Source organism: Notolabrus celidotus, chromosome 15 (genome assembly GCF_009762535.1).
Source record: "Notolabrus celidotus isolate fNotCel1 chromosome 15, fNotCel1.pri, whole genome shotgun sequence".
NCBI classification, from domain to species: Eukaryota; Metazoa; Chordata; class Actinopteri; order Labriformes; family Labridae; genus Notolabrus; species Notolabrus celidotus.
The window spans coordinates 22,284,423-22,299,025 of record NC_048286.1 but is presented as its reverse complement, the minus strand read 5'-3'; the positions used below and the strand labels follow the sequence as shown (position 1 = coordinate 22,299,025).

The 14,603-nt window shown below is 37.1% G+C and overlaps 1 protein-coding gene and 1 long non-coding RNA gene across 4 annotated transcripts; one reads left to right on the top strand and one right to left on the bottom strand.

The window, feature by feature from the left end:
• Window positions 1-2,887: 2,887 nt before the first annotated feature.
• LOC117826264 (growth/differentiation factor 15) lies at window positions 2,888-14,363 on the bottom strand. Of its 3 annotated transcripts, XM_034702205.1 has the most exons (5): window positions 14,004-14,363; window positions 7,292-7,397; window positions 7,138-7,146; window positions 6,320-6,588; window positions 2,888-4,041 (listed from the first exon to the last, which is right to left on the bottom strand). In XM_034702205.1, exons 4-5 carry the CDS (start codon window positions 6,507-6,509, stop codon window positions 3,278-3,280), a joined length of 954 nt encoding a protein of 317 aa, XP_034558096.1. In that variant the 5' UTR covers window positions 6,510-6,588; window positions 7,138-7,146; window positions 7,292-7,397; window positions 14,004-14,363; the 3' UTR covers window positions 2,888-3,277. The 3 variants fall into 3 exon arrangements, with proteins under 3 accessions (XP_034558096.1, XP_034558097.1, XP_034558095.1); XM_034702206.1 differs by lacking the exon at window positions 7,138-7,146; XM_034702204.1 differs by lacking the exons at window positions 7,138-7,146; window positions 7,292-7,397; window positions 14,004-14,363 and having other exon boundaries at window positions 6,320-7,028.
• On the top strand, window positions 11,473-12,539 carry LOC117826265. The gene is made up of 2 exons (XR_004634003.1): window positions 11,473-11,643; window positions 12,369-12,539. It is a non-coding gene; the product is annotated as an uncharacterized LOC117826265 (long non-coding RNA).
• Window positions 14,364-14,603: the final 240 nt, after the last annotated feature.

Below are 14,603 nucleotides of genomic sequence, written 5' to 3'. Positions count from 1 at the left end.
TATAGTTTTTGTAGCATTTATGATGTTTTATATATATATATATATATATATATATATATATGTATATATATATATACATATATATATATATAATAGCTATAGTGCAACACAAAAAAGGTGTAACTTTAGCAGCCCTGATGTTTGAAGTTCTATGATTTCACTGAATTAATTTTGTTTTGACATTAAAACAGTTTTTTACGAAAGCCCTGAAAAGGACATGATTAAATACATTTTATTTTCTCAGTTCGCTCAAGATAACGAGTTAATTTCACTTGTTTTCTCAAGATCGCAACTTTGTTTTCTCAAGATAACGAGTGAAAACCAGACAAGAAAACAGAGAAAATTAAATGTGTGTAATCATGTTCTTTTAGGGCTTCCTTACCAAATATAAAAGGAGCACATTTATACATCTGGTAACCAAGTAACTTCAAGTAATAGGAAAGGCCTGTTATCAGTTTCTTTAACTATTTTGTTTTTTTGTTTCTTTCAAAAATATTGTTTAGAAAATTTTGCCTCAATAAAGAATAAAAAGACATTTTGTTGCAAGAAATTTATCTTACAGGTTGAAGATCAATAACACAAAAAACAAGCTTCGTTTTCTGGATTAAATGAGATAAATGATCCCATTATCAACAGAAAATTAAGTTGAGATAACAAGTTTTGTTTTCTTAAGATAACAACAAAATTAACTTATCTCCAGAAAAGAGAGAAAATAAAATATAGTTAATCATGTCCTTTTAGGTCTTCCATAGGTTTTTGCCATGTATAAAAAAATATTAGTTTTTCTGCTAGCAGAATCCACAATTAAAAAATGTTTAATTTGCTAGATATTGGCAATCAAAAAATACACAATAGCCCCTAAGTACAGTTTGTAGTTGTATTTTAACTTAACACCTTAGATCAATTATTCTGTATGCAGACGATACACACAGAGAAATCGTGACAGTGTTTCAAAACACTGAAAAGATGACACATGAAAAATTTGCCAGACAGACTTGTGACATGCAAAGATCAGCATCACTCTGTGTGCTCTGTGGTGTGACAGTTTTTGAGAGGAGTCAGACAGAGAAGATTCAGATCTTAAAGCCAGTCTTCAACCTTTAAGATACTATCATTACAGAATAAACTGGTTTTAGCTCATCTTTTTGAAGATTTCAATGATTCAAAAACAGGTAAACTTTATGTAAGAGAAAAGTGAGGATGCTTTAAAGAGCCCATGACTGTCAGGGGGCATAAAGATATCAGAACGCGCTACACATCACTGTGGCTGTCACTCTGATGAACACTAAACCATAACTGTGTCATACCTGTCGCTGTGAAATAAACATGGATCAATACTCTGTAAATAAACATGTAAATATACAATGTATATTTTCTATTACTTAACTCACCTACACATACAATTTTAAATGTAAAACTACCTCTGCACTACTCACCACTGCACTATTATCATATGTCATGCCTATTTGTTGTTCTTGTTGTTCTTTTGTGTTTATAGTTGATGTTATTATTATTATTATATTTGTATTTGTATGCCTTATTTCCATGCCTTTGTACAAAGAGAGCACAGTCTACCAAGATAAATCCCTTGTGTGTTCAAGCATACCTGGCCAATAAAGCTGATTCTGATTCTTATTCTTATTCTGAACATTTGCTGTACTGAAGTGGTGGGGCTAAATGTGATATTCCATCATACGACCCAAATGCCTGGAAACACCCCCGCTTGTATACTTGGATTGATGCTGAAGCTTTGGACCGTTGGGCATCTAAGATTCAAAACCTGTCATCCCTGAAACAAAGAGCAACAGGATGATTGCAGATACATTTAACCCTCCTGTTATGTTCGTTTCTCTGGAACAGCAAAAATGTTGACCCGGGGAATATTCAATTATCCAAAAGTGTCAGAACCCCAAAAAATCCCAACAAAATGTTTTTAAATCTAATTTTTAACTCCATTACTAACCATTTAAATCAATATTTAGTCCATTGGTGTTCTTTAATTCTCACAGATCATGGTTCAATGAGGATAACTCACTCGTTTTTCATTAAAATTCATGTTAAAACTTTTTTAATATACACTGGAAAGCCCTAAATATAAATACAATAGTTCAACATGACATAGATTTTTGTTCGTTTTATTTTACATTTTATTTTTAAAAAAAAATAATTTATCAAATGATGTTGATATATTAACACGACATATCTTCTGTCACATGCTGCCCAGATTTTTATGCATTTAGCTGGTTTAGAAGGCATATATTGCCTAAAATAGTCTTTAAAAAGGGTCAATTTGACCTGCAACATAACAGGAGGGTTAAATTGCTGGTCACTGGTCAGAATTTACCTTAAATTTAGGAACAAAGCAGGCTCATATCCAACCCACCTTTAACCATAAAGATCTAGATCTTAACGGTGGTGGTTTCACTCTCTGTGTGGTAAATTATCATTTTAAAAAGTCAAATATGCACTATCATTTCAGTCTTCTTATATAAACTCCCTTTGTTCTCTAAACTATATTTCTAAACTTAGCTCAGTCACTTAACAACAACAAGCTTTCACATTACTGCTTATTATCACTGATACGTAATCTGAGCTGCCTGGTGTTTACTCATCAAGTATTTTTACTACCTGTAAATTCACATTTCATGAGTCAAATTAAACTACACAATTGGCTTTGTTCCTTTACTAGCCAGTCAAGGCCACAGAGAACTTCAAGGTCGATAATGAGCGATAAAAGTCATCATATCTTTATGGCAGATTTCTCCAGCACACCCTGACCTCCATGATCTCGACTGGCTGATTGTGTTTCTTTTTTGTATAAATGACAATTTTGGAAAATGTCATGCCCATGTTATGATAAGAAATGAACAAGCAGTTTATATTTAGTATGACAGGGAAATGTATTTCCTTTAGAATGTTTATTTTCGTCTTCAAAAATGGATGAAATGTGTACAACAACAAAGAATATCCAAACCAGGTTACTCTTAAAGAACTCAGTACTTTAAACCATAAATGGCCACACAATTTAACATTAAGCTGTAACATATAACTATAAAAGACACATATACAAGTTAAGGAACATAAATAGAACTTGAAATAAATACATTTTTAAGTTATAAATGACTGCTCAGTCCATAATACAACACAAAGCATTGGCATTAACATGTTTTCAGGTTAATACACCAATTCCCTCAGGAACACAGCAGGCCTTTTTCAGAGTGTAACATATCTTGCAAGGCCCAAATGTCAGAGTTCATAGGTCACTTTCACTTTGCCCTCAGGCACAGTGACATTTACTGACAATCAGGTCATTAAAAGGCGTCAGCTTCATCTTCCCACTGCTGTCGTAGTGCAGGAGTACCATGGGCTCGTAGGCTGACGGCACGCAGCAGGGCCGTGACGTCCCTCCTTTCATGATCTGATGCAGCCGAGACTTCACCTGCGTGTGCATGCTGGCCGGCTTGTAGTTGTGAGGGCACGAGCCGTCACAGAAATGCATGGTGTACTCAGTCGGTGCCACCACCCAGTCCGCCCAGCCAATGTCTTTAAAGGAGATGGTGACAGACTTCCTGCAGCACCACCCTCGCTCGTCACAGTCGTCTTCCTTGTTGGAGCGAGGGAGCCTGGTCCTCCGAGCCTGCTTGAGGTCTAATTCCAGAGAAATGGTTGGAGTTGTCTTCAGATTAGCCTCACCCTCTGTCATCCCGACATCCACAACCAACCTCTGACCTCCATCAGTCCTAATCCACTTCTCCACCTCTGATCTGATGTCCAACCTCACATCTGGAATGCCTGACACATTAAGAAAGACTGGGGAGTTCTCCGTCCTCTTCCTGTTGACTTTAACTTTAATCTTTGGTCTTAACTCAGGCTGGGCTGAAGTAGGTTTGTCTAAAACCTGCCTGGAAATCTTCAGCTGAGCCCGAGCCAGTGTCAACTCAGCCTGGATGTTGGGGTTCTTGTGGAAAATAGCTCTGTACCACTGCATGTGGTGACCTAAGTGTAAGTGATCTGACCTCCCAGGAGCTTTGATTTCCTTCACTGTAAAACACAGAAACAAAAAAGCTTCATGAGAACCTCAGTTTCAATGACAGACACTGAGTGATACAGATGACTGTGAAAGAAAACAAGATGATATTTTGTAGCAGTGGTGGAGCCAGACTTTTTTTTGACATGGGTGGCCAAACTGAGGCACTGACTTTAGGGGTGGCCAGGCGTGGTAAACATAAGGAGCTGACCCCAAATAGGAGGGTTATCTCCACTTAATGATTTAAATTGGCTGAACTTAACTCTTTAAGGACTCAAAAAGAAGATGTTGGTGCAAAGACACAATTTAAGGTACCAACAAAAGAAAATGTTCCACATCGAATTGTTGAAACACAACCCAAATAATTGATTCTAATATAAGTGCCGCCTCTTACCAGGCAAATAGCCAATCATAGTTTAGGGGTGACCAGTTTGATTTCAGGGGCAGCCACCCCTGACCAAAAAAAAAAAAAACACCACTTACAAGTGCAAAAGGAAACAATTAGCAGAAATAAGAAATGCTACTTCCTCCACAGGAGCACCAAAGTCAACACTAACTGAAACTTCCTCACAGGAGCTTCAGAGGTCAATTTTAAAGATAATCACTTCTGTTTTAAACTTGAATGCCCTCTTGTCAGCGTAGGTTTCTGTACAGCTTATACTTTTTCCGGTAATATTTCTTGTGTCCAAAGAAATTCACTCTGTGCTCGGAATAAAGAGAGTTCAATGTCTGGGGGTATAAAGTAACCTCACTGAAAATCGAAATCATTTTTGGACACTATTAATGTTACTCAATACGTACAACTTTTTCTTTTAGCACATGCAGAATGGTACATATCTGTGACCATCAAAACTCAAAACTTACCACACGTATTTGTCTTGTTTCTTGTCAAAAATATGTCAGTTGACTTGATATAAGCTACATTCATGTGTCAAATCAAGATAAGCATCTTATTTCAAGATATTAACAGCAAATAACAAGGATGCAATTGCATGTAACGAGTAAAAGTATCCACTGATGCATTAAGCAAAATGTACTTAAGTTCCCTGAAAGATGACATTAGTCTTATTTCAAAAACTTGCTAACTGCTTTGGCAATTTTACTCAATACAGACAGTTCAGGATATCTTTTTTGTTCATAATATCTTGTAAATAAGATGTTTATCTGGACTTGTCACATGATGTGACTTGTACAAAGTCAATTATATATTTTGACTAGAAATAAGACAAATATAACAAAAGATAAAAATAGAACCACCCACAGTTGAGGAATGGATTAATATTGTGTACGAGATTTAGATTATGGAAAAACTGTCATTTTCCCTCAGAGTGCAACATGGAAAGTTTTAGCGGATTTGGACAAAATGGACTGAGTTTGTGAAACTGTTAAGAATTGATTTCGTTAAAAGCTGTCTGTATTATGTGACAGCCCGCTTTTTTCGGCTACTCTTAATTTTGTTTTATTTTGAGAATCACAAGAGGAAGCTCCCCTGTTCTTTTGTTTATATGTTATTGCAATAGAATGACTTAAGAACAAAAAACCTCGGAAAGGTAACATGGAGAAAAAACAGTCTGACTATATACGATCACCTTTCCCAATTCCCAGGGAAGGGGGTGTTTATGCAATGGAAAATATTTGAAGCGGACTAAAGAAAGACTGTGATACAGAGGTGTTAAATGCCAAATAAATTGTATTGTATACTGTGCCATTCCAAATAAAAAGAACATTTCAAAAAATATATATAACAAAAGATTTAGACAAGGTTTAAGACTTTCTGTAGTTTCCACAAAGCATTGTGGGATACTCTGAGTTCACTACATAGGGTGTAATATTTCTCATTAAACCTTTAGACAACACTACGACACAGCAAAGAGGACTACACAGGGAGTATTTTGTGATTTGTCAAAAAATATTTACCACACTTATGATTTATAAAAGCTTGTTAGAATATTTGAGCTATGTTTACAGGAGTGTTTGACGTCTACTGATGATATTTCCCACATGTATATGTGTTTAAAGTCTGAACTGATAAAGCCCAGCAAGTGATAGATCTGTACCTGGAGCACAAACTGTCCTGACACAAGTTATTTATAGACCACAACAGCTTTTGTCTGCAGCTGCAGATGGGAACTCACACTGCAGGATTTTTTGAACTACTTATGAAACACTCTTTACTCCTCCCACCCAAACTTTCTAATACAGCTTTTGAAAGCTGACAATTAAGTGTGTGAAAGGCGTAATTAGGTGTCTTTCAACTCAAGTGTCTTTACTATGACTTTAAAAATGTCTCACCTGTAGCTGGAAAGACCACAGTTGAAATGGTTTTGCTCTTTGTGTTGCTAGAATTTCCTCTCATCTCTCTCAGTGTCTCCCTGTAGAGCCGGTACATGGTCCTCAGCTCTTCCTCAGTGGCCTTAGTGGTCAGCTTTGGTTCTTCTTCCATCCCCAATGAGCCAAGAATCCCCATCTTCACCGCCTCCATTATTAGGACCCTCCTTCTGTCCCCTCCATCAACAGCAGGGGCTCCTCCGTGGGCTGCTTGTGGCCAGCTCTCTCCTGAGCTGAATAGAGAGATGAGGATCATCAGCATACAGGAGATAACTCTGTTGAGTGTGTGTTGTCTGAGCATGGTGACGCTTCCAGCTTGGTCTAGTAGTGGATTGCTGCAGCTCTGTAGATGGGGTTGGTTCTAGTCATGAATGAAATTCCTTGCATGCTTTTATTTATAGAGCGTCTGAGTTGCCACACCCCTGGAAGGTCAGGTGAGCCTGTGATGGGCTCAAGGAAGGCCATATGTCATTATGTTGCAACATTTTGCAGTATTGTGTCATGTGTCATGTGACCCATGAATTAAAAACTTTTTTGTACTTTCACTGGCACACAATGAGAGAGATGAAAGCAGAGAAGGGAGGGACACTAGAGTGGAAGACTTTTAGATGAGGTTTGCTGCGTCACCAGGAATTTCCAGCTTGTAGTAAATCTGGGTTTAAGTTCAGACTGTGTGTGTGTTAAGGTGGGGGACAGAGGGGAATCACATTATCTCTTTCAAGGTCAGTTATAGTAATGTGGTAGTTTATTGATCGTTTTAAGGTTGTGTTTTATTTCTTTACCTTGTAACTCTGCCAAGTGCGATAAGAGCTCAGGATCAGATGCAGACCACAGAGAAAACAAAGTTTAAGACATCTCAAGGTATACATATCCTGTATAGTCATTTGGAAACTGGTTATATTCTTTCCTTCATATCCAATTAATGTCAAAACATACCTTTTAGCTGGATCAGTGGCCTTTTTCAGCAGTCTCTTAAATGTCTCACTCACTCACTTGCTGGCACGTTGTAAAAAAACGGCAGCAATCCTCTGTCACTGTACAGCTTTGAACAGGGTGGAGAGAGTTAATCATCAGTGTGTCACTCCTCTGTGTGCTTATAGCAGCCGAAAAAGAAACAGTCTCAAGGCCAAGAGAAGAGATAAACAAACAAAGAAGTTATGTGTGGTAAGAGTCTCAGTCTATCTGTACGGTTTGGACAGACTGATGTAAGGAGATTGTCAAAGATCAAGCAGAGCGCTTTGTGAGAGTGATCTATTTTTATGATTATGAAAATAGACAGAACTTGTTTCTGATCTTGGCCTTGACTGTCTTCTGCAGCGTTTCACTTGTTGGGAAACACAAAGGAGTGGATATCAGATGTAAAACCTTCACAACCTGCCTGCATGAATATAAAGTAGTTTCCCCGCCCTAATATGTGACCGTGTCATCAACCTCATTCTTTCCAGTGTCAAAGCAATTACTGACTGGTAAAGAGGTCCCTGTATGAAAACGAATTCCAAAAGGAGCATTCACTTTTTTTTTTTGCTGAATCATGTGCTTAGACGTATAACATCGCCTCCTAGCGACCAGGTAGTAAATTGTTTAACCCTCCTGTTGCTGTTCCAGAGAAACGAACATAACAGGAGGTTTAAGGACAATGAAGATAAATTGATAATATTTACAAAATGGTAACATGCTATAATGACACAGTTTAAAAATTAGCACACAAAGGACCATAATATAAACTCATTATATTTTAGAAATCTTATGGGGATACAAATTAAGCATCATGAGAACATAAGATTAACTCGCAAAACCTGAATGTTAAAGGGCACCTGCCTAACCCTAAACCTTCTGCTTTTAAAAAATATATCTACATAGAGTGTATCACTTTTCATACTAGATACTGTTTATGATAATATTCTCATCAGATTTAACCATCCTGTTATGTTTGTTTCTTAAGAACAGCAATAATGTTCCTGGGTCAATTCGACCAGTTCCCGTCAGAACCCAAAAAAATCCCAAAATACATTTTTTAAATCTCATTATTAACTCCATTACTAACCATTTAAATCAATATTTAGTGCAATAGTGTTCTTTAATTCTCACAGATCATGGTTCAATGAGGATATCTCACTCGTTTTTATGAAAATTCACGTTAAAAGGGTGTGTGTGTGTGTGTGTGTGTGTGTGTGTGTGTGTGTGTGTGTGTGTGTGTGTGTGTGTGTGTGTGTGTGTGCGTGCGTGTGTGTGCATGTGTGTGTGATTGGGGTGAAGTATATCACACAGTTGCAAAAAAACAATTAGTATTTGACACTTCTGACCCCTTTTAGCCTCCACTTTGACTACAGGGTCAAATTGAACCACAAACGGTATCTATGTATTATAAACATGCAGGGGGGTGGGAATATGTGAAATTAACCATTTTCATTTATATGTTCATTTCACTTATTAAGCCAAGCAGAAGAAGTTCCATACAAAAAAATACTTTAACATTTCCCTTTGATTTTTGAACTTTAAAGAGGGTCATTTTGACCCACAACATAACAGGAGGGTTAAGTAAATCCCATTGAGAGTAGCACAATCAGTTAAGTTGTACAACATATTTTCCACATCCAATTGTATGTCAAAAATAATGTCATTATGCAGCTATGAATAAATTCTAACAGACGAAAAGGGAACAAACAGATAAATAAATAACAAGGAGAGGATGCCATTTTGTAAGACAACTTCTGTGTGGTATCTCTTGTATTGAAAGTCATTTTTTCTGAGTTCATTCACTCACTGTGGGTGGCTGGCGACTTGCTCAGACATTCAGACAGGATACAGTTTTTGGATGCTCGCATGGCCAAACTAAAGAAATTAATTGACTTTACTGAGCCAAGCTGAAGACTAGAATAGTCTCTGAGAAGAGGCACGGTTGGTAGACGTGTCATTCTTGATAAGGGTGACTTTTTCTGGGGTGTAGTAGACTCTGTGGATAATTTGAATAATTTGTATCTTGTACTGATAGACACTACCAGTCAAAAGTTTGGACACACCTTCTCATTCAATGGGTTTTATTAATTCTAATTATTTTCGACATTGTAGATTAATACTGAAGACATCAAAACTATGAATTAATCGGGTTTTGCTTTAATCTGCATTACAACAGTAGTCAAATAGGGCTATCCATTGTGTACTAACCCTACCTGAACAACACAACTGATGGTCTCAAACACATTAAGAAGGCAAGTCATTGTACAAATGAACTCTTGACAAGGCTCATGTTAATTAGAATCCATTCCAGGAGACCACTTCATGAAGCAGACTGAGAGAATACCCAAGAGTGTGCAAAGCTGTCATGAAGGAAAAAGGGGGCTACTTTACAGAATCTAAAATATAAAACATATTCTAATTTGTTTAACACTTTTTTGTTTATTAAATAATAACATATATGTTCTTTGATAGTTTGGTTGTCTTTGGTATTAATCTACAGTGTTTCAAATAATTAAAATAAATACAAACCCTTGAATGAGAAGGTGTTTCCAAACTTTTGACTGGGAGTGTAACTCTTTTAGGCAACTTTGAACAGCATGGACCATCAGTCATCATCTATCTGCTTCCGTTTGCTCCCATTTTCTTTTGACTAAATTAGTGTTTGCTGTCAAGAGGTCATAGGTCAAGGAAATATGTTGACAGTTTGTTCCCTGTTTTAACAAAGATTCCAGTTTACAAAGCTTACCCAGTGGTGACTAAATGATATGTTTTAGTCCTACTTTCTATAGAAATGTGTTTTCTGTCCTTGGAAGAGGTCTTTTAGTCTTTAAAAGGACATCAGTGTGCACCAATTATACTTGAGGGATTTCCCGATTATAGTTCATGACCGAGAAAAGAGAGAAGAGTTAGAAATAGATTTCTGCTGTGCCTCAAAACTTTCCTTTTTACTCACTTTTCTCGGATTTCCTGTGACATTCAGGCTTCCTCATTCAGACTGCAATTTTACAAGTGAAACAAATTATGAAGGCACATTACTTTTGATCAAACTTATCACTATCATGCACGCATGCACTTCTAACCCATGCAAGTTCACAAGTCAAGAAGATCAGCTAACAAAGCTTCAGCTGTCTATAATTTCTAATTTTCTTAATTCATAATAAAATAACAATTTTAGAAGAAGAATAAATTACTATCCAATGATGAAATATTGCAAGAGATGTATCTTCCTCCACCGTGTGTACATTTCTGAGAGGTGAGTTACTGGAGTGATAAAATGATCACATGCTGGGCCCACTTTTCCAGCTGAAAGGGTGTGAAAGATTTGTGAAAAGTGTGTGAAAGGTGTAAAGTAACTCATGCAGACAGGCACTGTTGTTTAAGCTGTCATGAGCTCTCTCTCTCTCCTCTCTTCATCTCTTTTGTCCTGAGAGAGAGAGAGAGAGAGAGAGACAGACAGATAGACGGCGGGAAAAATCACAGGCTCAACTTGTTTTGTCATCCTGACAAAGGCAAGTTTTGTAAGAAAGATTTCATCATACTCACTGATGACACATAAATGCAAGAATTACAGCTGATCATCAGAGAGGAATTAAAGTATGAGAGTATTATTCACATGCTACTTCCAACATAAGGGTTGGGACCCCCTATATGGGCCACAAGATAAATGTAAGAGGTCACCAAATGGCATAGCTGTAAATAATACAAAAAGCTACAACATTAAAACAATGTTTTCAATGTCAGGCCTTTAAAGGTTAGATATACGGCAAGTTAAACTTCATGAGTTGAACATACTCTGCAATAATTTAGTAATAAATCGGTTACAACATAAATTTCACAAATTGAGACAGACCCTTTCCGGTTGACTCTCATCTAAGAAATTCAAAGATCTTTGTTATTGTCCTCCTCTTCCTGCCCTTGATATTCTATTTATGTGTATACCTACATTGGGCCACCTTTTACACACTGTAAAAAGCCTTTCAATGGTAATGTCCAGATAACTTAATTTTAAAAAGTAGGTCTTCTCTAAAAAATCGGTTTACTTTTCTTTTTGTGTTTTTTTAAGTTACCTATGAGTGAAAAGTGTGAATATTTTGGTAACTTGAAATTTTCTAGCGTTAAATTGATTTTTGTTTAACTTCACAGTAAATTAATTTGACAAAACTCAGTTTAACGCCTCATCTCGAAAGTAAAACGACATTACACGCCCACATGTAGCATAGAGGACATGCCAAGACATGTTTAACGTTCGCTCCTGTCCTGCAGCCAACGTTGAACGCATTAATCTTTCATGGAGTCTACATGCTGGATAATACTTCACAAAACACATGAAAGTAACCTTTTTTTCTGAATGAACATGATGTACTGTGCTGTTTTCGAAAGCATGACTTGGATTCCTCAGTTGTATTCATAAAATGCGCGCCATGAGGCCTTACAGTGTACAGCTAGCCTCAAACAAATAATTAAAGTAATACCGTTTACGTTTTTGCCAATGACTGTCTGCAGCCTATTTTGTGTGCTTGCCACAATCCAAATCCAAATTGTTCCCCTTGTTCGTTTTTGAGTCGGGCATTTCAAATAAAATGCCCGTTGTTCTTGTGGCTGGACTCTCACTAGCATTGCTAATTTGTTGCTAATTTAGCAACACTGAAAATATTTGCACTGAAGTAGTAAGCAGGTATTTCTGGGTTGTTGATGCTTATTTTCGGGGAAATTATCATTTAGTCTCAAACCAGTAGTCTGAAATGACCCGTGAGGCAGGCAAGATGTGCAGCATGGCAGTTAATCCTCACTCAGTGTCAACTTTACAGTCACAATCTCACATAAATGCAGACTTTTGATGTGGTCATAAATCCTTTTCAGGATGAAATTATCATTATTTTACACATTCAGCCGTGAGGTCTGTGAGATTTGTATCTCTCAAAGAGAGAGGTGCATAACGAAATATTTTGTTACAAATATATTACACCCCTACTATTCTATTAAATGTATTTGTATCTTTCATCAACACATGGGACTGAATTTCTTATTAATTTATTTCTCTTTGTTTGGCATGCAGGGTGTAGCAGAGTCAAATGTGCATGAGGACCTCAAAATGCACAGCACGAAGATCTGTGCTTGTTGTGAGACAGACACAGTAGGCATTGTCATCGAGGGAATCAAAGTTCACATGGATCCAACTCAATGTCACTGTATATGTTTACACAGTTAAATAAATGTTGGAAATGTATATCTCTCATATCTCTTTCATTTTATTTATAGCAATGATAACTAATTATTTTAAGTAGTGTAAAAAAGGAAAGGAAGAATTGTTTGAAATTAATATATTTGATTACATGGATTAATTCAAATCATTTTTTTTATATTTTTAATTTGAATGGTACTTAATATAATTAAATCTGCTGTGGTTAATGTGCAACATTTTTAACTTTGGCTAAACTTAATTTTTTGGCTTTTCCTAGTAGCATCTACTCATTTATTTAGCATTGAGTAAACTAAGTATAATAGAGTTTTACCAACTTAAAATACAAAGAAGTCCACTAAACTACCAAAAATTGATTGGAAAATGTTGCCTTAACTTTTTTGAGTTGAATCTAAGCAACAGTTTTTACAGTGCATAACACCACAGCATTAGCTAAAAATATCCTGTCACAATGACAAAGCAGAAATGGTTGAAAATGCCCCCATTAGCCAGCGTGGCAGGTGTCAACAGTGTGTTATCAGATGTCATGTCAAACATAACGTAAGAACATTGTGCACATGCGCAGTCTTCTCAAGTCAGCCGCAATTGTAAACATTGTTTTTAACCCTCCTGTTGTGTTGCGGGTCAAATTGACATTTTAAAGTAAAAAAAAAAAAAATGTTGGAAGTATTTTTTTCACTGTGAAACTTCTTCTGCTTGGCTTAAGTACCATAAAAAACATAGAAAATGAAAATGGTTAATTTCACACATTTGCAACCCCCCCGCATGTTTATATTACACAGATACTGTTTGTGGGTTAATTTGACCCTGCAGTCAAAGTGGAGGCCAAATGGGGTCAGAATTGTTAAATACTAAATGTTTTAAATGCTTGACGCCCAACACAGGAATCAAACCCGCCATTTAAAAAAAATAACAACATCAGTGCTGTACAATGTCTGCACGCAAAGTTTCTCCGTGGTCCGTTGACGAGGTCCAGACACCATTGCCTCCATGTCCTCCATTGTTTGTGAATGTTGTGTTTGTGTCGCGTTTAAAATGACATGAACGCAGTTTCGCGCAGCTGTGTTATGACGAACCCGCCCACCGTGAGTCGATACTCTGCTGGTGGAAAAGGAACCCAAACTGAGTAGAGTCGAGTCGAGTAGAGCCGAGTCGAGTTGAGTAGGGCTGGAACTGTGTAGTGGAAAAGGGCCCTTAGCTAGGTCTCCCTTTAAATATGCAACACAGAGCAGACTTACGCCATTACCCTGCCAACTTGGCACACCCAAGTCAGATAAACATCAATTGTCTTGCGCAAGTTGAGGTAATGATGACAGCACCTTCCAAAACTTTCATTTTTGCTGTCCACAAACACAAACAGAGTTTCTAAAAGTCACCACATTGAGAGGCACTTATTAAAACCTCTGTTTTCGTGTGTACGAAAGCCAAAAACACAGAAAAGCTTTGTTTTCAAAAATACCTACCTACGTGTAGACTGGGCCTGATACTCACCACACAGACATCACACGATCTCTATCTTTCTGGCCGTTAGTCTGTACGTGCTGTTTGTGACTGAAGAGGTTTGTGGTGTGAGGTGTGAGGGTAAGTTGGGGAATCCCTACGTGTTAGCACTCACATAGTCAATCTTCAGTTAGGCTCACTAGATTGGTGTGGTTTGTGCCTCCCTTCTTTTTACAAAGTGTGGTCCTTTGGTTTGTGTTTCTTGTTTTTAACTGGAGGCAGTGTTTAGCTGACTTCATTGATTTGACACAACCACCTTGTTCAAACATCTCCCACACTTTGGTAAACTTTCATGCCCTCTGTTTGCTCTTTGTTCCTTCTTTGTTTGAATACATCTCTGCTTTTAAACTTGTCTGTTTCTTTATTTCTGTGGTATTTATAGGGATATAACAGCATATACAGACATCTAGCTTCATGGCACCCTCTAGTGGCCTTGAAGCTACAGCACAGACTTTAATTTGCAAACTCACTACAATTAACGTTATGGGCTTTGGATGGAGACATGTCCAGGCAGCTAGAGAATCATTCCAGAGAATCAACTTGTTTCCATAAGCTTAAACAGGGACAAAGATTTGAGTGTGTTTTAAGTAT